Source organism: Meles meles, chromosome 19 (genome assembly GCF_922984935.1).
Source record: "Meles meles chromosome 19, mMelMel3.1 paternal haplotype, whole genome shotgun sequence".
In the NCBI taxonomy this organism is placed as follows: Eukaryota; Metazoa; Chordata; class Mammalia; order Carnivora; family Mustelidae; genus Meles; species Meles meles.
Window position 1 is genome coordinate 9,082,856 of NC_060084.1, and position 22,285 is coordinate 9,105,140.

The 22,285-nt window shown below is 41.3% G+C and overlaps 1 protein-coding gene across 7 annotated transcripts in view; it reads right to left on the minus strand.

The window, feature by feature from the left end:
• The window catches only part of WWOX (WW domain containing oxidoreductase), a 937,277-nt gene that overhangs the window by 645,334 nt on the left and 269,658 nt on the right, over positions 1 to 22,285 (minus strand). For all 7 annotated transcript variants that reach the window (XM_045988929.1, XM_045988932.1, XM_045988931.1 and 4 more), the window contains exons 7-8: positions 17,569 to 17,754; positions 11,700 to 11,964 (exon numbers count right to left, since the gene is read on the minus strand). In XM_045988929.1, coding sequence (XP_045844885.1) covers positions 11,700 to 11,964; positions 17,569 to 17,754 — 451 coding nt within the window. The remainder of the gene's footprint in view (positions 1 to 11,699; positions 11,965 to 17,568; positions 17,755 to 22,285) is intronic.

Sequence of the window (22,285 nt, forward strand, 5' to 3'; positions counted from 1 at the left end):
AAAAAGAAAAAGACCAAAAAGAAGGGAATATATGCTTATTATATCCTTGAAGAATTGTGATTGCATGAGTACACAGAAGCACCTATCTGATTAAAAGGTTTACCCTCTGCGAAACAGTATCTGGTGTTAATCATACAAGGACTGAAAGTGGAAATACAGGGGAAAGCTTCCCCAAATCCTGAAGACAGGATGTTTTATTAAAAAGATTCATTTTGTCAAAGCGTATTGCATCGTCTCTTTCATTGGGCATGCACGATTCAGAAATATACCTAAAAGTTCAGACCAAGATAAATTTGCTTTTGGTCTGGTGTTATTAACAGATTTAAGGGGCTATTCCTGTACTTCAACTTAAATCGCTTAATTAATTCATATTTGACCTGCTTCCAACATGGATTTAAGGTGACTAAAAAAAGAAAAAGACTAAAATAAGGGGAACAAAACATAGAGCCACTAAAAACCAGAGGAAGCTGACATGTTCACCCTCGGCATTAATATGGTGTGAAAAGGCACAAAATTGAACCAGAACTGCAGCAATACGTTACAATTTCATTATCAAGTGAAAGATAGAATAGTAGCTCCTCAAGGGTCCTCCTTGGGATTCGGACTGAAAGGGCACTTCAAACGTGCTGGGGCATAGCTGCAACGTGTGTTACCGTCCAATTATAGACCACGTCCCTGACAACAGCTTCTTGTGTAGCCTTAGAGATCAGTAAGATCTGAGGAAGAGGTCTCAGTTCTCTCCATTTCAGAGAGAAAAAGGAGACCCGAGGCCCAGAGATGTAGTGTGACGCGCCCACGATTACGGATGTCCCTACAAGGAAAGGTGGAGACCGGGAGCCTTCTGCCTCCGACGGCAAAGCCCGGGCATGGCCTCCGTGCTAACACCAGGACACACTCTTCTTCCACACAATAGATGAACATGCCTTCTCGGTTCCTACACACCTTGCACCGCTGGTCGTGGGTGGGGGGAAAGAAAGGCATGGACACGTAAAAGGCACTCAGAACAGGAGAGTCCAGATAAACGGGAGCTGTGGTATCTGTCGTCACTGGGCTTTGTCCTCTTGGCTCACAGAACATAAGCTCCTTTGGGGAAAAGTCAGACTGTACTGAATGCATCTCAGATCTTAACAGTACAGACTAACATGGAAGCAGAGTAATAGCGGACATGGCAAAGGTCAGCTTAATTTTTTTTCACTTTTCACTTTTTTTTTTTAATTTGGCTTTGAATGAAAAAGGCCCTCATTGTGGACTTAAATATGAACCCGACAGACCCTTGAGCTTGGCGGTGAGACAAAACGGCACTGGAAGGTGCGGTGCATGAGTGCAAGACGGAGAGAAGAGCGAAGTTCAGCAGAGACAAGACCCTTGCAGGGCCAGGATAAAGGAATCTGGTATGCTCCCTGACGTCTCATGCACAAGAAAGACGCCAGTTCAGTCCTGATGGTTTTAACAGAACAAGAGGAGAAGAAATCTATATTATTTTCACAACTGGATACATTCCAGAAGCTAATTCTTTGGAAATACGTTGTATTTCTTTTTTTTTTTTCCTTTCCTTTAAACATCTTCTTAATGCCTTCTTTATAGGAAATGTGCTCAGAGTTAACGCTGCAACTTTGGCCACATTAATTTCATTACGTGGTCTCTTACGATTACAGAGTCAACAAAGAGACAAACAACACATCGCACGCACAAAAGCCAACAAGAGATGTTATGCTCTAAGAAAGAAAAACAGACTTACTGCATTCACCTGCCCAGGAATATTAAAATATCAAAAAAAAAAATTAAGTTCCAAGATTTTACAGTTGGGTTGGTTTTTTTTTCTTCTAAAGAGTGAGAATACTAAGAAAACATTATGCAGGTCTCAGTAGTTGATATACAGTATTTTTTTTGGATCTGGCGAATATACTTTTTATAACTTTTCTGTGAAAGGAGGGACCTTCTAGCTCAGATTACTTGGACACTCTTACTGTTTATTCTTCCCTTTTTTGAGCAGTCAGAAGAGATTTCTCTCAGTACTTCAAATAAATAAGATATCCAGCTGAACAAACACCACACATTCCCGTGGATTACTTTGGCTTCTTAAAGAATATTTCACTTTCTTTTTTCGAAATGTAAATGATTAAAGAGACCCCATCATATGAAACTCAAAAAAGAAATGTTTCCAAGTGTTACAGATTCTCTGTAAGGCAGTACGTGGAGAAACAAAGGCCTCAGCTCAGTAAAAAAAGCTTGATATTTCACAGGGGAAATTAGAATATGACTAAGATACTTCACTTATTATACATTTTGAAGGAGAGGTTTTAGGCCATGAATACTTTCAGAATCAATATGTTTAACATTCAAAATCAATCTCTACAATATTTTCTGAAAACAGCAAAATGAAAGTGTTTTTCCCCTTACATTCCTACTCAAAAAACAAACAAAAGAAAACAAGAAATCATGAAGACTATACATAGTCTGGAATAAGGCTATTCTACATGGACTTTGAAATGATCGCTGAGCCTTATCTAGCTTTACAGCTTAGGAAAAAAAAAAAAAAAAGTCCAGGGTCTCTGGCCAATTTTTGAAACTCAATCAAAACTCAGCAATACATGTTTCTTTAGAAAGAAAATTTGGGCCATCTATTAGCATGGTCCCCTCTACTAAAGCGGCAAGAAAATAAATATTTGACTTTAGGAAACATAATCCACACGTTTCTTTATTCTTTTCATAAGCTTTCTTATTAAAGGTCTAAATCTTATCTCCCATCATGAGGCAGAAATGCATAAATATAGAAAAAAAAAATGGGTACCTCTGATACCTCTCTCAGCCCAGAAAGGGGGAAGAAGACAAGAACACAGAAAAGACACCAACAGGAGAGCAGCAAGGCAAACATCAGCGTGTCAGGGCTGCATGCTATGGCGTGAGGCCAAGAAATGTCAAAGCCTGTGAGTAAATCTGCCACCACATAAGCCTACCAAAAGGCACTGGAAAAACCCAGTGAAACTGAACTTCTCAAGTACTCCCTGCCTCCTAGTCTCTGCGCCACTGTGAAATCCTCCTCTCCCTGTGAATGTGGGTCACACCCAGTGACTCGCTTCTAACAAACAGAATGGGCAAAAGTAGCAAGATGTCACTTCTGTGGTTAGCTTGCAAAGGGCTGTCACCTCGTCTTGCTGGTAGACCATTTCCTCCCTAGTTTCCTCACTCTGACAGACCAAGTGCCATGCTGGGGAGGGGCCTGTGGCGGGGGACTGAGAGAGAGAAGCCTCTGCTAACAGCCAGAGAAGAACCCAAGTGTCCAATCTACTAGGCCACAGGGAGCTGAATCCTGCCAACAAGCTCGTGACCTTGGAAGTGGACCCTTCTCCAGCTGAGCCTTCAGATTCTTACAGCCCAGCTCACACTGTGAGAGCAGCCTGGGAGTTGACCTAGAAACAGAGGGCCCAGTGAAACCACACCGCAGGTTCTAGACCTACAGACACTGGAATGTAAGTAGACGGGGGTGTCCTATTTATAAAAGGGCATAGGCTGAAATAGGTGCTTCTGAGAAAAAAGAGAATTTCTATATGCCAGGTCCGTTTACACTCTAATTTCAACCTCAGATCCCTTCATTCTGCTTCCCTCTCCTATGGCAAGTCTAGATGGGTCCAAGTTTCTAATGGCCTCGCTTCGGGCTCATGACCATTAACTGAGATGCAGTTGACTTAACAGCAAATTTGGACCTTTGGGGTCTTCTGGGCCAGTCACTCCCAAGTGCAGGCCCAGCACTTTCAACAACACAATAGCGACACTGTCATGGGTTTTCCAGAAGTTGAATGTATTCCACAATCGGGTCCTATTTACAATTTCTGGCACTAAAATACCCATTCCTTAAAAATCAGTGGTGACAGTTCATGGTGGTAGGTTTGTTTCTCTGGTTTCAGAACTAAAAGTACAAATCTACATTAGTATCCATTTCTAATTTCCATTAGAATTATACTATTTTGTAAAATCCATAACCCACAGGACCACTAATTTGATTGACTGACTCATTTTACAGATAACAAAACTGAGGCCCAGAGAGGGTAAGCAACTTGCTCAGAGATGCTCAATTGTCTGATTACAGCAAACCCTAAAATCAAGTGAGACCAGAGATAGGGATGTAAACCGGGGAGCCTGCAGCCTGGCATTGAGTAGGTCTGCACATGACATGAAAACCTCCACTTATTTTCAGTGTATTCGTTTCTTAGTGTCCTAGGAAGGGGTGGGGTGGGGGTGGGTTTCAGTTTCTGAGCAATGCAGAACACCAGATGCAAGTTCTCTTATTGCCACTAAACACACACGTCACTGTCCACCTCACAAGGAATGATCAGTCTGTCTGGTGAGCTCTAGAAATGTCCCTGTCCACAAAAGACACAGTGCAGCAGTGTCGTCCCTGGGCGGGGGGAACACAAGCCCCTGGCATCTGTCTCCTCAGGCAGGCCTCCGATGCCTACGCTGTGCTCCAGCCAAAAACCACTGGAAAGAAGCATGAAATTGGAGAAAAGGAAACCGAGAGGGGAGGATCAAAGGCAGCACTGTGGGCTTAAAAGCAATAAAAGAGCTTGTGAGGGGCCGGGGACCAGGGCCGGGCATTACCGACACGCCGGCAGGGGTGCAGGAGAAAGGAAGCCGCGGAAGATAAAACTAGGAGAATTTCACATCTTGGCTAAATGTTCATTAAGTAATTTGTCACACATATTAAGGCCAGATAGTCACTTTTTCCCCACTTGGGTGCTCATTCGGGAACAAAGGCCCAACCAGACTTAAAACGCTGAAAAGCAAGGCAGAGAAAATGGCATGATGAGAGGCTAAGGCCCCACAGAGCTCCATATTTCCCTTCCCTTTGTCTTTAACAAGAAAGGGCTGATCTTCCCTCAAAGCTAAGGTATGGCTTCAATCAGGCAGCTGGTCAGGGGATGGGGGCACCTGGGTGGCTCAGTCTGTCGAGCATCCCACTCTGGATTTGGGCTCAGGTCACGATCTCGAGGTTGTGGGATTAAGCTGCATCTCGAGCCCCAAGTTGGGGTATGCACTCAGTGCAGACTCTGCTTGAGATTCTCTCTCTCCCTCTCCCTCTGCTCCTGCCCGTTCCCTTGCGTGCTCTCTCTCTTAAATAAATAAATATCTTCTAATAAATAAATAAATAAATAAAATGTTAGTTAAAAAAAAAAATGAAAAACACAGGCAACCCAGAGGACCTGCGTTGTGCCCCACTGCAACCCGTCCAGTCCTAGCTACCATACTGCATGGTACTTGGGCTGGGATACGGTTTTTCTGTGCTCAGTGGTCACGGGGGGCATGTGACCTTTGGTGACCCAGAGCCATCACTGAGAACGGGCATCGACTCACTGGAAAGAGAGGCAAACTTTTGCTGGCCTGAGAACATAATGATGACAGTAGCAATGACAAAAACAACCACAGTAATAAATATCGAACATCTAGTATGTTTGCATGAACTTTGATTCCCCACATGTGTAGCAGGAGTATTACCAGTTAGGGTTTGTTGAGTATCAAGCACATCCTAGATGCGGTGTTTTCCTCGGCGCCTTCAATTCTCAACACAAGCCCATGAGGCAGGTGTAACATCCCAGTATCACACATGAATATTAATCAGGTTATGAAATGTGCCCAAGAAGTAGCATGGGATGGACCCTGTCCTGTCTTACCCACGCCTTGCGGTTCTCCCCTTACACTTTCCCTCCATACAAACCCCGCTGGCAGATCACTTAACCGGCGCTTGCCCAGGAATATGGGGGCGGGGGGTGGCGGCTGGGTTCTGGTCCCAGCTCCCCTGCGTACTAGCTGTGGGGTGCGAGCTAGGCCCCCTGACTCATTGCACATTCTGAACTGCAGGGGCCTGCCCACCTCAGACAGACTGATGGTAAGGGATGCCTTAATGGCTGCCATTCATTAAGCACCTAATCATCTTTCATTTATTCATTTACAAATATTTACTGAGCATTTACTTTATGGACCAGGGATACAGTAGCATGAATGCTAAAACAGCACATTCAAGAGAGAGGGAAAACATTAAATAAAAACCACAGAAATTATTTTTCTAAACTGCATTTGTGTTCAGTATTATAAAGAGAAATTCCGAGGTCCTTCCTTCATTGGCACCCGTTTATGGAGTGCTAGTATGCATCAGACAGCACTATGAGAATCAGCTCTTAGGAGAGCACAGAAAGGGGGGTCTTGACCAGATCTTGATCTGATGCTTCCTTGGGGTGCGATGTGTGGACTGGGTTTTGAAGGATGAGTAAAAAGTAACTGAAAGTAGAGGAGAAGGAGGGTTTTAGACTAAAGGACAATATGCTTCGACATCTTGGGAAGGGAAGGAGAATGGGGCTGCAAGGAGCTTGAGGTTAAGCTGGTAGCACAGAAGGGGACCAGACAAGGCTGGCGCCACCCACTCAATTCTAACTTGCATTCACAGTGACCCCATAAAATAGACAGCATTTCTAATTGACAGGTGAGAGAACTATATGCACACTTATTCAACAGCTCTTGCTCAAAAGCCATTAAGCCACCCTTCTTTCTTGCCACCAGATCTCATCTCCCCACCCTAGAGATAGAAAAATACTAGAAATGCACTTTCCCAGTCTCCCTGTACCTAGGATATGGACAAGGGATGTGGGAGTTGAAGGCAAGCCTGCTACAAAGGACAGTTCTGAGATAGAATGCTCTTATCCTTGATAAAGAAGGAAGACATGTAAAGAAGGGTCCCATCCCTCCCATCCTACCTTCAGACGTCATCACGGAGGATGCAATGGTTGGTGCTACTGCAGCCATCTTACAAGCATGAGGGAAAAGCCAAGACAATCACAAAGGAGCTGCCTATACAGTAGCTAAACATACCCTTGGCAGCCTCTGGATTTCTGGATATATGAGGAAAAACAAACCTCTATTACACCAAACACTTTTAACTGGGTGTTAATAACTCACAGCCCAAAACATGAAAACTGACTTAGAATATGAGCCTCACAGAGACTGAAGCATTTCAAAATTATATAACGAAAAGTGATAGAAACGTTGCGTTTTGAATACAGGCGTAATGATTTTAAATCCTTTGCTCTTTTTCAAGCTACCATTTCCCTTGGACGCTGAACTGAGCAAACACTGTTAATTTTAAAGCTCTGAAAAGAATCAGAGGTGACTAATAAAACCAATGCCAATGATAATCCTGGAAAGTAAGAAGAATGTGTGAGGCCACAGGGATGTGACCTCAGCAGGAAGAATGCTGCCTTCAGGTCCTTCTGCGGGGTTCTGCAGGAAAGGTCAAGTGCGGCCGGACCACGGTGGGGTCTCAGGAGTCTAGTTTTCCAACATATCTGCACTGGCAACAGCAAGGCAGCAAGAGAATTGAGCCCTCATTCGAGAGTCCCGAAATATTTCCATTAGTGGAGAACATGCTGGAATTTCTACATTGAAAAGTATATCTCCTCCTCCCAACACAGAAAAAGGCCCTTGCATTTCATTTTAGCACACCAGTAAAGATCCAAACGGGGTTTTGTCCTTGATCATATCTATAGTCAGCTGCAGGTATTTAAAGGGGGGGGGGGCGAAGTATTTTTCTAAAACACTAATTTAAAGAACAAATCAACATCTATTATCTCCTTCATTATGTTTTAAATTATACAACTATAAATCACCCTGCAGCGGGTTATTCAAGGGCAGAATTACTCAGCTTGGCTTTCGCGAAGGTTAGAAGAATGACATCTTGTGCTTTTCCTAGTTATAATTTATAACTTTGCAACAGAACCAGCGTTGCAGGTCCATCCATTAGCGGAGTAGTAGCACATCTGTTAAAACTCAGCACAATGACTGGCTTTACACGGCCACAGGAAACATAACTCAATCATTGCAGAAGTTCTACAAACTCAAACCATTTTTTAGCGTAAAATGATTTGAAAACGCAGTTCCCTAAAACATCTGCTAAGCTCTTGCTACCCTAACACATGATATTCTTTCTACTGTTACCTGCCAACATAAATATTTGGTCACACAAAACACCCTAAGAGGCCACGTGACAGCGTTCAGTTTCAAATTTACATACCGATCCGCAAAGGGCGGGCTTGGACCTAGGAACGCTAGCTCAGATGTTGTTTACCAGAAATGAAAGTTTTTGTCGGGGGGTGGGGGAGAAGAAGGCTGAGGGTTAAGTTCATGAAGGTACTTTCAAACATTTTAAAAAGGAAACCTAACTGCACAAGAAGAGATGTACAGGGCGGGGGTGCTGTGGTTACCTGAACAAGGGCACTCTGAGGAGCCCCTAAAGGGTCTGCAGACCAGTATGCCATTCTCTTGGGCAAGCCGGGCAAGTCCTCTGTGCTTTGTAACTACAAACGAGGGTAATAGTTCTAACTGCAGAGCCTTTGGAAGGAATCCGTGAAGACACACATGCTGAGGCACAGAGCATCACGATGTCTGGCCTAAAGTGCCAAGCTGCATCCTACCTGGGAGTATGGCAGGAATCTAAAATCAACACACAGGGCAACAATCGCCAATAGCCAAAATTACCCTTGAAAGTCTTTTCTATCACCAGGTCTGGTTTTGTATATTACGTTACTTGGAGAAATACCTATATATGAACACTTTATATATACTTACAATGTATATTCATACATACATATGCAACATATAATTGAGAGTATCTTAATGGCATAAAAGAAAGCTAGAAAGACAGGACAGTAACAGATAATATACACACGATGGATGTGACTGCATTATCAGAAAGTTCCCAACAAACTTTAGTTTCCTTTAAGATGTTTCAAAAGCAGCTAAAGAATCCTGTATATATTTAAAAACAACCCTATTCCCGGGGCATCTGGCTGGCTTAGGGGGCAGAGTGTGTGACTCTTCATCTCAGGGTTGTGAGTTCAAGACCCACACTGGACACATAGCTTTCTTTAAAAAAATAAAATCCTATTTCCATTTGTATGTATTATTTTTATTTTTGCACAAATTGGAGGGGAGGGAGGCAAACGTTCCTCCGCTTCCCGGCCCTCCACCCCCCAGACTCCTCATCCACCTGCCCTGACCTCCAGAATTCAAAGGGAAAAGATGCCAAAGCCAAAGATTTACCAGTAGGGGTCGCTGTGCTGAGAGTAATCCCTATGAGTTTCTCATTAGTGATTATTATACTGCAGGCGGCCAAAATGGAAAAATTAATTAATTTCAAAGTGATAATGCATTTACAGCAACAATTAGAAATGTATAACTGTAAAAGGGCAACATTTAAAAGACAGATTACATTTAATAAAGTTGCACAAGAACATCCAATTGTAAAATTACTGATCTGCAACAATATTCCTTAAAGAGGCACTTAAAATAGCCTGACTCCATGAAGGGTGACCTAATTACTGTAACTAAAATCACCATAGTCACAGCAAGTCACAGCAAATAAAACAGGGACATTGATATTAGAATACTGTTGTTTAATACTTCAGGGAGCCAGCTCGGGTGGAGAAGCAAAGGCAGAGCCTCCAAGCACAAGGCTGGCTGGGCTGTGCTTCTGGATTCCACGACCTTGTGCATCGGCATGTGTACTGGTGTCAAAGGAGACACTTCTGGAGTGAAATGTGGACGGAGCTGTGAAGCTCAGACAGCCAAGTGGTGATGAGGACACTGCAACCACGCTAAGCTTCGGGTGTTTAGGAACCCGAATTTCACATGGGTGAGAATAGGATGCAACTATACGGCTTACGTCCAAAAATAAATCTGTGTTAAAAAGGTAGAAATGCACTCTGCATTCACGAAACAAATGTCTTATCGTGACAGAAGGAGTGTCAAGCCACATACAGAAGGATGAAACATCAGAGCGACGGTTCAGTAAGCCCAGTCTGTCCCACGTCACACAGACCCATCCCCGGATACAGTCATGCTGATGTTTCCCCCACACACGCGGAGTCCAAACTGTTTAGGAACAAGAAGGGAGTGGCTGTGAGTTTGACAAGTTAGTTCCCATTCTAACTCTTTATAAACCAAGTCCTAGAACTCTGATGGCTAAGAACACCACCCAACACCTAAATATATAGAGATAGTATTAGAAATTACCTAAAAGTCAAAACTTACATACACATTTCATAGTCTTCATAATTTATATGTTTATCTTAAAAAGTGTATTTGTGGCAGATAAAAGATGCTCTTCCTCAGTTACCAGCAGACAAGAAAATGGAAATTTCATTCTGCTATGGCTTCCCAGGGGACCAGAAGTACATGTTGAAGACCAGGCTCTCTTCATCTGGACACCCTTCCTACTGTGCCGATAACCTTCTCTTTGGGCCTCTGGGGACAGAGACAGAAGTCCCCCCAAAACACTACCACCAGACTCCCAGCTTACAGACTCCCTTAGTTCTGTGACCCTTGTATGCAACACAAACAATGACGTTTTGTGCAACAGTTCTCTCCAAAGGAGATACAACAACAAAAATAACAACCATCATAACAGGAATACTGAACACCTACTACACACAGACACCATGCTGGGCACATTATTTAACTGTGTTTTCTGATCTGAAATATTTAAGTGTAAATGAATTATAAATCTAAATTAAAGTAAAATCAAATTAAAAATTCAGTTTCTTACGTGTATTAGTCACTTCTCAAGGGTTCCATAGCCACATACGGCAGGTGGCTACCATGCTGGATAGTCAGATTAAAATCATGACAAATGCTATACCCATTGTTATAAAATGTCATATCCATTATGGTCAATCCCCCACCAAGCCACAGGGCCATATTAGTTGTGAGGAATCAGGCTAGGATTGGTTAAGTGCCTTACAAACCACAATATGTGGGAATGGCCACTGGAGGAAATAAACTGTATTCAGAGGCCATAGGACCTTTCCCCAGGATAATGATTTCACCCTGTGATACTTACAAAGCCCAAAATGTGTCTGGGCCTTTTCTGATGACTTGATGTTAGCTAGTTAAGTGGAATAGTACTAGTTCACACTAATTCCAAGTGTTTTTAAAGTCCTCTTGTTTAGAAAAATACCATATCAAATATACTGTGTAAAATATGCATTGTTCATTTAAAAGACTTTCTATTAAAATGTTTTCATGGAAGATGTCTCTAGATGTGGTTGTTATACAACCATCAAAAATGTAAAAAACTCCTGTTTACCTTGTGAACATTTCTAAATCTAACCATAGAAGTGTTTCATCAAAAAGGACCCACCTTTGGGGAGGTAAAGAATAAAATGCACTTCCAACCAATGAAAGGTTCTCCAGATGAGATTTCCACTCATTAAAGAAGAATTCAGAACATCAAATAATGATTCGCAGTGGAAACAAAGGAATCACTTCTGCTGATAATTCAGTGATCACAAATCCATGTTTTTCACATACTGACCCAAAATACCATTACCAAATTCTACCCTTCCTGCATAATAGCAATAAAACAATGGCATCAAAATAGAGAAAAGCATTCCCATCAACACTTCCAGCCATCCTTAATGCAACACCTGACAACCACATCTACTACCCAGCCCTCCAAGAGCCTTTAGAGAAACAGATGCCATCTACATCTACCGAAGTATGATCGAGAGCCCTTTCTGACGGCTCTGACAGACCTGAGGATGTGACTGTCAAGAACAGACTCATCACCACAAGAGGCAAGAAGCTGAAGAGAACACAGGAGTCCGTAAAGGGTGCACTGAAGGTGTTTGCGACGGCAGAAGCTGTTCACTTACCATGGACTTGGTGAAAGGCCGGGCCAAGGTAAACAGCAGCGTGTACACCCACCAGTTGCGGTGAATGGAGGAGTACATCATGTTTCCAGGATGCACGGCGTTGGATGTGACCCCGCGTGGGGACAGGCGGCGGTGGAGCTCACTGGAGAAGAGAATGTTGCAGAGCTTGGACCGGTTATAAGCCAGCATGGCCCAGTAGTCATTTTTTGATGGAGAAAGGCGGCTGAAGTCCAGTTTTCCCGAGGAATCATTAATATCTGTGAATCTAAAGAGAAGAAGAAGAAGAAGAAGAAGAAGAAGAAGAAGAAGAAGAAGAAGAAGAAGAAAAAAAGAAAGAAAGAAAGAAAGAAAGAAAGAAAGAAAGAAAGAAAGAAAGATGACGTGAAGCAGTCAATCTCAGTTTCCGATACTAGCATCTTTTTCTTAATTAGAAATTTGAGGAAATCAGAGACAACTGTGAACAACTGAGAACACAATTGTGCAAACGTAGAAACAGTCTCCCTTAGAAACTGACTTTAACACAATAAATAGTGATTTAACACAATAAACCAACTGGGTCCAAAGACAGAGTAAATAAAGGCCCAAACTCAGAAATGGGACAATTTTAACATGCTGAACTCCCCCTCCCTCTAACATGGATGTTTCAAAACCTTCAACAGGAAGTTCAAGGATAATTAAATTAAATGGAAAAGCATCTTAAATAAAGGGCTGCTGCTTTTGGAAGCAGAAAGATATCACATTCCTAACCTTTGACGGGGCTTTCCTGGGTTGTTTTAGCCAACAAATGGATGAGCCCTGTGTATTTTCATTTGAGCATCCAAGTAAATATAGATGAGTCTTGCTGCCCCCAAGACTCTTCTCCAGATTAAAAATTAATGATTATAAAGGGGTTATAACCTTGGTGAGGTGCCATCAATAGTCTTCTACGTTTAAAAGATAAATGTAAACAAAGCCAAAATGAGTTCTGGCAGAGTCTACTGTTTTTAAGTATACCCATGACATGGATGCACACAAATCAAAGTAAGTAGTTGATGTTTTATAATTGGGTCTGACGGAGTCATTAAACACCAGCTGTTTGGTCCTTTCCTTTCTTTCCTGTTCTTTCTTTCTTTCTTTCAGTACCAAAGTAGTGACTGCCCTAAAAGAAAAGATAAAAAAGAATCCTAACAAAAGGAATTTTCTAGATGATGGTGCCAGCCTTGTTAAGGACCCCTCACAGCTTCCTTCACTAAATGAACTCCGGGCATTTGCACCAAGTAATAAGGAAACATAAGGGAGTACTCTGGGTAACTGCTGCGGAAACAGAAGCAAAAGATAAAATGAAAATTATGGAATAATCTGGTTGTTCCTTAAGATGAGCAGTTCAGGCTGAGCTATGACCAAGGAGAAACATCACAGGGACAGATGAAATTCATGTTTTAATGGAAATTAGACCTCCCTTCTGCAGGACTCAGTCAGTGACATCCAATTTCTGGTGTTAAATGACATTGCTGCTCTAAAGTCATCAACAAAGCCGATGGCCGGAAATAATATCACAGAAACAGCAACGAGATCTTGAAACTAATTGTTGGCTGCCTATTTCCAAATCCCGAAACCACAGGAAGGGCCCAGACTTCTGAGCTTAATCATCTAAAGCAGTAGAACTTAGCGGGAAATTTGAAAATTTATGGGGGCCTTTTTCTGGTGGTTATAATGATGGCCAGCGGGGGCCGGGGATGGTGGATGTCCTGCAATGCAGACAGAGTCTTGCTCAGTGAAGACTGGCCCACTGGACATTCACGCAGATGAAAAGCCTGTGTATGATGAATCTGAGCCTAGAGCCTGTTTTATTTACACGCACAGTTTTAACATCCACTGCATTTCTAAGAGTACAATATAACAACTATGCAAATGAAGAATGAACACACGTTGATATTCCATGGGTTCTGGGGGGAGGTGAGCCTTGAGTCCATGCTGGTAGTGTATGAGTCTGCAGTGCCACACACCTGTCAACAGTCTGCATTTGTGAGCACCCCAATGGAGGTGACTTACACGTGGGCACGCACATCTGATCACTTACCTTTCCTATAAGTCCTGCTCAAGTAAGAAACAGGCTATTTTGTTTCACATTTATTTTTTTCTTCCCATTACAGTTAAGCTAGCATACTGAATTAAAATATATTTATGCAAGGAAGCTGCATTATTTCTGAACTTTATTTCAACGTGTAATATGGTATCACAAAGAGAGATTGTTGAAAATCCAACGATCCAACATATGGGCCATGTCTCAGAAATTCTACCTACTCTAAGTAGAAAGTAGCATCAAGGATCTAGACAGCATCTAAATGGTACGGAATAAAAATAACATCCTTCTCTCATTCTCCACTCTTCTTTCCATCAATTTTGCTGAAAACCATTCTTGGCATATTTGTTTAGCCCAACCGAGCTTGAGAGCCATTTCTTCCAGGCAACTCTCCCCAGCTGCTTGTTGTCATAATGATTTCTTGGGTGGCAATGGGAACAGACTGAAAGAAGCCACACAAAGCATAAGGAAAGACATGTTTCCATGGAAATTAGGCACCCACTTGCCAGGACCCAGGCCATGATGTCCCCAGAGTTCAATGACCCTGCACTGCCCCACCCCAACATCAGTAACAAAGCAAAGTGATGCCATCTTTGGCTTTTATCTGTACACTGTGCCTCTGTCCTTACCACGCCAGACTGCAAGCCATTTAATCACCTGCTTCCAACTCTGCACTGTGAATTCCTGGAAGGTGGACAGTAAGCCCCTTGCATAATGCCTACCACCATGCCTGACACATAGCAGGGACAAAGTACAGGGTTAGAAAATTAAAGTTTGGTGGTAGGTCTGGAATTCCAAACTAAAGGGCCAAGTTTCCTTATTTGAGCCTTGTTCCAAAGGGAAAATTCAGCATTAGTTTCAGGTTCTCTAGGTTCTTCATCAATAGGCGTGTGTGTGCAGCGCTTCAGAAGTTTCGAACGAATTCCCTGCTTTGGTTTTTAAGGACAACACAGAAGTATCTCACGACTGAGGAATACCAGGCAGGTTAAGAGGGGGAAAGGAAACGATTCCTAGTCCTGAATCCAGAAATAAGGCAAAACACACACACACACACACACACACCCCATGCTGAGAAATCAGATGGAACACAGTGGAAGGAAATTCTCAGGATGGAGAAGCACACCTACTATATGGCAGGCCCACGCTTTGCAAGCAGCCCCCACTCCGTAAGAGGGCACCTGACTTTCTGCCCTGATAATCTCCTGAGCAACAGACCCATTTTTAAGGTCTGATTAGCTTGTATTGACAGTCCTCTGGAAAAACAGGAAGGGTAGGCAAAGGTGATTCCTCTGAAGCAGGGCAGGCTTCCTGAAAAGTGACCGTGTTCACCTCTCAGCTCAAGTGGCAGTGAAACAACTCTTCAAAGGCTACTTACCCTATTTTCAAGTTGAAAACTGAGTGCCACACAACAATGTCTTAATAGAATTATCCTCCTACCGATACAGTAAAATGTTAACATTTGCTCTCTGGTCATTAACACTTGCTGTTTGTGGAGACCTCTCTCTTGTATTTCTATATATACTTCTTTTTTTTTTTTTTAACCGAGGACTTTTTAAATTACCAAACAAAAATAATTAGGCTGGATTCTATGTAGACAAAAGCTAGTACATTCAAAGAATAAGACTGAATTTGCTTCAGAAGCTGTGTGTGTGTGTTTGTGTGTGTGTGTGTGTGTGTGTGTGTGTAGCAACTTGGCACTCAACATAGACGCAGCCATTCAGAGTTGTACAGCCAGCCCTCCGCTCTTCTCATTCTATTTTAATTGTTATCTGAAAAATTTTCACGGCAAGGAAGTCGAGTTCTCATTTCAATATGATGTATTTTGGGTATGCAGAAACCCCATTCCCTTGCTCAGACTCCAGATGAGTAACTAAAATACAGTGAAGACACAGGAAGGCTAATAAACATTTTTCCTGGGGGCAGTCTGGTATATTTTTCTGCAAACATAGGACTTTATTTTTCCCCTAACAGGGGGTCCTGACTCCAACGAAGAGACTCCACCAAGGTTTATGGAGGTAATTATATATCCACACTTCCATTTTACAACATGGTTTAGGGCTCTGGGTCCTTGAGCAGTGAGCGGGTGCATTCCCAGGACCGTGCTCCCAATACTCACATTGTCATCTCGGGCACCACAGGAGGCAACACAAGTGTAATAAAAAAAAAAAACAAAAAAAAACTAGCTCATGGGAATTAGCATTTTGTAAAAATACCCCCTAACAGGTGCCAAAGATGACCAGAAAGCAGAAAAACCAGTGCCCATCAGCAGACAGGAGTGGGCCTGATGAGACATTTCAGGAAGTCCTTGTTTCTAAACTAAAATGGGACTAATTCAGGAGACCAAGGCCCTTCCTTCCAATTCGTCTGTTCCATGAAATTAAGATTCAGATCTCCAAGGTAGGCTCAAATTATGCGGCAGTTAAGAAGAGAACAAAGACGTCACATGAAATACCATTTGAGATACAGATTTACAAAGGGAAGCAAGCAGCTGACAATTCAACATAATCTCCCATTAAATACCAACTCATTTAAACATATCCCGTGGTGCCCTCCACATCTGGCAAACGATCAGGGCTGGCAGATTTATTTCCGGAGCTCGCTCTCCCGCACCGGCCCCCATAGTAGCCTCCCTCACTCCTGAACAGGGCCACTCCACTCCCTGCCCCCCCCACCCCCACAAACCTGGTGTGATTTGCAAAGATAAGAATGTCCAGATTTTGTTACCACCTAATTACTAGATGTTTCATGTCTTTTAACACAGGGGAGGATTATTACGGGCATTTTCCTTTCATTTCAGCCGTCATAAATTTAAAATGGTAAAAGTAAATCTATCTGCAATGTGTCACTTATACCATAAGCCCCTGTGTTTGGGAGTGATAAAGGGTTCAGGCTAACCCTTGGCTGGTCTCTCTCTTCCAAGTCCCAGGGGTTACATTTTATGGAAGCATGATTAAAAAAATAAGCTTCATTCTGGGTCACTAAAACATTTCAGGACTTAAGACGGAGAAGAAGGGGGAAAAAACAGGCCCTTGCACATTATTTTTTTCCAGCTACTTTGCAAAGGGTGAAAGCTCCCAGCCACACCAGGAAAATCTCCCTAACATGCATTATCTAGCCTCACCCGCGAAGTCCTTTGTCTTCTCCGACTACTTCTCTTTAGATAAATAGTTGTTTATCCAACTCTAGAAACAAATATGCTGAAAATACGATGAAATTTTCAAATGCCTTTTTAGTCAATTGGATATTCTCCTAATGGTAATAGAAGAGAAGTGCCATCTGATGTTTTAATTGAAATTTTAACCAAAAGAGGCATGGCCAGATTTCTAATATGTTCTAACTACAGTACTTTCCATTCCTACAATTACACAGCTAATGTCTGCATTGAATTCCCTAATTTCTCATTATAAAACAATTGGATTTCATCTCGCAGTCTTTAATTGCATTGTTTCTCCTGCTAGAATAACTGCACATTCTTCTTGGTGAGGTGTTGAAGTTGTTGAATGACAAATCGATAAAGGTCAGGCATTCAGATTTAATCAATTATTATTCCATCTCAAAGCAAAATCAATGAGGTGCCTGAAGTATAGTTGTAAAAGCCATCTATGTCGCTGTAGACAAAACCCCCTACTAATCCTCCACAATCTCAAAACACGAGAAAGACCCTGGAAAACGAAGGAAGCAGGTTGAGTGCCCGCACATTTTCCGAAGGAGCATCACTGAAAAGAATTTTCAGGAAAGGAAGCCTGGGGACATACTAGCTGGCACAAGGCGGGGGCCATGTGACCAAAACATCAGATTGTCACCCACCTATGGGACTCCGACGAGACCACGACTACTCGGGCAGGAGCGGAGCGGCACAGGACATCCTCAAGGAGCTGGACAAGGTAGAAGTGCCCCAGGTGATTCACCTGGAAGGTGGTCTCCAGGCCGTCTTTGGTGAGGCTCCAGGGTAGAGCAAAAACCGCTGCATTGCACACAAGCACGTGAAGAGATCTGAAAATAAAACATCCAACATTGTGCAGACATTAACACTCTAAATTCAAAGATAGCCTATGCTCTGATAGGAATAACCAATTCTTCCCTGTCTTCAAGATTCATCAGTCGGAAGCAGGATATCATAGCATGAGCCATTCTGCTGGGCAAGGGCTTAGACTATGAGGGAGCTGCAGGGCACCAGGCTTCCCCAGGATACAGGGCTTCCAGTGCTGAAATCGGTGCCATACTGGGCAAACTGGTCACCCTAGATAGAACCGAGATTCTAAAATCTAATTTTATCTGTGATCTTAGTTTATTCAATTCTTAGCTTCTTTACCTAAAAAATCACAACAGTCTTTAAAGTAGATTTAAGAAATAAAAGAGAAAATAGTTTGTATAAAGACCAACACAGGAACCGGCATTTAACAGATTCTAAGTAAACATACCAAGGGGGAAATGCTCTGTTTAAAGAGACAGGCACACATTGTTTGAATATATTCCTTCCAGAGGCTGAATTACATCTACACTTTAGAAACAAGCAAGCCCAAGGATGGATAGAGGTCTAGTATAATATTTTCTCCTATTTTGTATATATATAATTTGTTTCATAATAAAATTTTAAAAGGTAGAAGTAAGCCTTTCATGTGAATCAAAATCCTAAATCCTCATAGAGAACTGGTACTTGTGGGAGATCATCCCATGGTGCTAATAAGAATTATAAAAAGGTATTATTAAAGGTTATCCACACTGTTGGTGATTACATTGAAAATGCAAGAGATTACAAAATAAATGAAATGTAAAATTGGGAAATCATTAAATGACTCTGGATACATGCATATGGTAGAATACTATGCGGCCATTAAAATGATACATCTTTTGGGGCGCCTGGGTGGCTCAGTGGGTTAAGCCTCTGCCTTCGGCTCAGGTCATGATCTCAGGGTCCTGGGATCGAGCCCCACATCGGGAGGGAGGGAGCCTGCTTCCTCCTCTCTCTCTGTCTGCCTCTCTGCCTACTTGTGCTCTCTCTCTGTCAAAGAAATAAATAAAATCTTTAAAAATAAATAAATAAATAAATAAAATGATACATCTTTTGACCCTGTAAAACATGCATGTTATAGAACAAAATAAATAATATTATATGATCACACAAACACACATAAAATACTAATGAAATGTACACAAAAATGTGAATAGTAGCTGTCTCCAGCAGAGGGCGGAACCCTGAAATGTCTTAAAGTATCTTCTGAGTTTTAATTTTGATAAAATGCAAGTGATATGTATATTTTCTTTTGTTACTTGTGCTGTGGGGGTCTTATCTACAAAACCATTGCCTAACCCAACATCACAAGGATACACTTCTATCTTTTCTTCTAAGAGTTTTAGTTTTAGCTCCTACATTTAGATCTAGGGTCCTTTGTAAGCCAACACAGAAGTAAAGTGAATGCAAGAGATCTAACATCATTCTTTGGCATGCAGGTATTCCAACTGTTGTAGCTGTATCTCTTAAAAAGACTAATCTTCCCCACACTGAGTAGTCTTGGCACCCTGGATGAAAATCAGTTGACCAACGGAAAGAGTTTATTTTAGGACTCTCAATTCTATTCCATTATTATGGTAGTACTACAGTCTTTGTTACTAAAGATTTGCAGTAAATTTTTAAATTAGGAAGTGAGAGTAATTCAGTGTTGTTCTTTCTCAAGCTTGGGTTGGGTAGTCAGGAGCTCTGCATGCACATATAAAGTTTAGAGTCAGCTTTCAATTTCTGCAAAAAAAGAGAGAGAGGAAAAAAAAAAAAAAGAAAAAGAAAAGTCAACAGCAACTTTGATGAAATTTACATTAAAACTGCAGATCAGGGGCACCTGGATGGCTCAACTGGTTAAGTGTTTGCCTCAGCTCAGGTCATGATCTCCAGGTCCTGGGATGTAGCCCTGAGTTGGGCTCCCGGCTCAACATGGAGTCTGCTTCTCTCTCTCCCTGTGCCCCTCCCGGCTGGTTATACTCTCTCTGTCTCTCTCTCTCTGTCTCAAAAGAATAAATAAAATCTTTACAAAAAACTGCAGATTAATTTTGAGAATATTGTCTTCTTAACAATATTAAGTCTCTTGATCCATGAACATGGGATGCCTTTATATCCATTTAGGTCTTCTTTAATTTCCTTCTACAACATTATATAGCTTTTAAAATACAAGTTTATCACATCTTTCATTAAACATATTTGTAAGTATTTTTTGTTTTTCTTGCTGATGCTATAGCAAATAGAACTGATTTCTTAATTTGATTTGGGAATTGTTGATTACTAGTGTATAGAAATACAACGGATTTTTGCATATTTACTTTTTATCCCCCAACCTTGCTGAAATTATCTATTCGATTTAGTTGTTTTTCTAAGTCGGTTTTTTAGTATTTTCTACACATAAGATCATTTCACCTGCAAATAAAGATAGTTTTACTTTTTCCTTTCCAATCAGAATGTCTCCTTCCCACCCCCAATTATTTTGGCTAGAATTTCCAGCACAGTAATGAATGGAAGTGATGAGACTTAATACCCTTGTTTTGTTTCCTGATCTTAAAGGGAAAGCATTCAATCTTTTAGCATTAAGCAGAAGGTTATGTATGGGTTTTTTTGTAGATGCCCTTTATCAGGTTGAGGAAATGGCCTTATAATCCAAGTTTGTTGAGTATTTTTTTTTATCATGAAAGGGTGTTGGACTTTTTCAAATGCTCTTGCTGTGTCCAGGAAAAATAAATATTCTTTATTTTACTGATACAGTATATTACATTGACTTTCAGATGTTAAACCATTCTAGAATTCCTTGGATAAATCACACCTTGCCATGGTGTATAACCCTTTTCATATATTGCTGCTTTTGGTTTGCTAATATGCTGTTGAAGATGTATACATCTATTTTCATAAGTGATACTGGTCTATAATTTTCTTGTGATGTTTCTATCTGGTTTTCAAATCAAAGCATACTGGCCTTATATAGTGAGTTGAGAAGTTTTCCTTCCTATTCACTTTTTCTTAGTTTGCTAATAATTGATATTAGTTCATTAATTATTCATAGTATTAATGATATTATTAATGATTCCAATGATACTAATTTCCTTAAGAATTCATAATAAATGCTTGGTAGCAAGCATGAATTAATTTATCAGTAGAGAAAAAAAGAATCACTTCAGGGTTTTAAAAAAAAGTATTTATGTAAATCTCATTGCCACTAGGCAATCTAAATCTCACTGAGAAACTATCTTACTTGTTCTATTGCCTGATGTATTTCCAATCCATCACCTACCTAAGACCTAAAAGTGGTGGTATGGCAGAGGTCAGATGTGTTTGGGTGGGATCACCTGTTTCTCACTTATGGTTCCCCCAGCTGTCAATGCACAGTCCCCCAACAATCCATTTACTCTCTGAACAGGTGGACAAAAAATGCTTTGAGACATCCGGTCTACCTACAACATTCATCAGTGCCTATTTCAAATCGAAACAGAATCTACTCATTTATAACCAAAATAACCCATATTTTGTAGTAAGGCAAGACAGTTGGGGGGGGGGGAACCTTGAGAGAGGAAGGAGGAAAGTGCCAAGTGAATATGACTTATATGTGAGCTCCTTTCAGTTTTCATCTCAAATATTTGGGTCACTTTTTCAGTTGTTGATACTTTTTTTTCTTTTTTTTTCCTTTGAGTGATAAATGGGGATTCAGCATTTATGAATAGCTTTGTGTACATATGAAACTTAGGTGGTATGTATTATTATCAACATTTTACAAACAGGAAAGCAAGGGATTAGAAACAAACATCCTGAGGTCCAAATGAGAATCAGAACCAGCTAAAATAAATAAAGAAGCAAATAAGTGAATAAGACCGAAACAAAACAAAAAGATCAGGTGAGTCAAAGCTACTGGTCAACACCTTTCTTAGATAAGCTTCCTTAAATGGACAGAGCCAAGTGCTGACAGAAATTCTAACTCAGTCATGATATTCTACTTAACTGACTTGTGGCCAGTTAATTAACATTTGTAACCTGTCTCCTCTCCCTGTAAACTTAGAACAGCAGCATACACCCCTCCCAAGTTTGTGCTGAGTAAAATCCCAGTATTTTGCAAGGTACATGCCAGGCCAAATCATTGTTACTTCCTTTGTCTCTATACCCTTCCCTTCTATCCACGCGCGAAAATGCAATTCTTTAAAGTTTCCACGTCTTTAGGATAGGCCTGGGCATTCAGAATTTTGACACCATACCTCTTAGTAACAACATGGCCTCCTCTAGTTACCCTTATCCTTGCCTGTACATTTTCTCAAGGAAATGCAAAACACACCAAGAAACCTGATACCAAAGACCTCAGCCTGGGGGCATGAATCCACAGAGGACATGGGAAATCCTCTCCTCTTTCACCAAATTTTAATACTCTTCATTAATGTTAATTGCACAACACCAGAGGCAAAATATGTACCCTGTACCTAAAACTTGTCACCTCCATTAATTAAAAAGAGGCTTATGGAATATTAAACTATAAAGTGTTAGACTTTTTTTTAATTGTAAAGA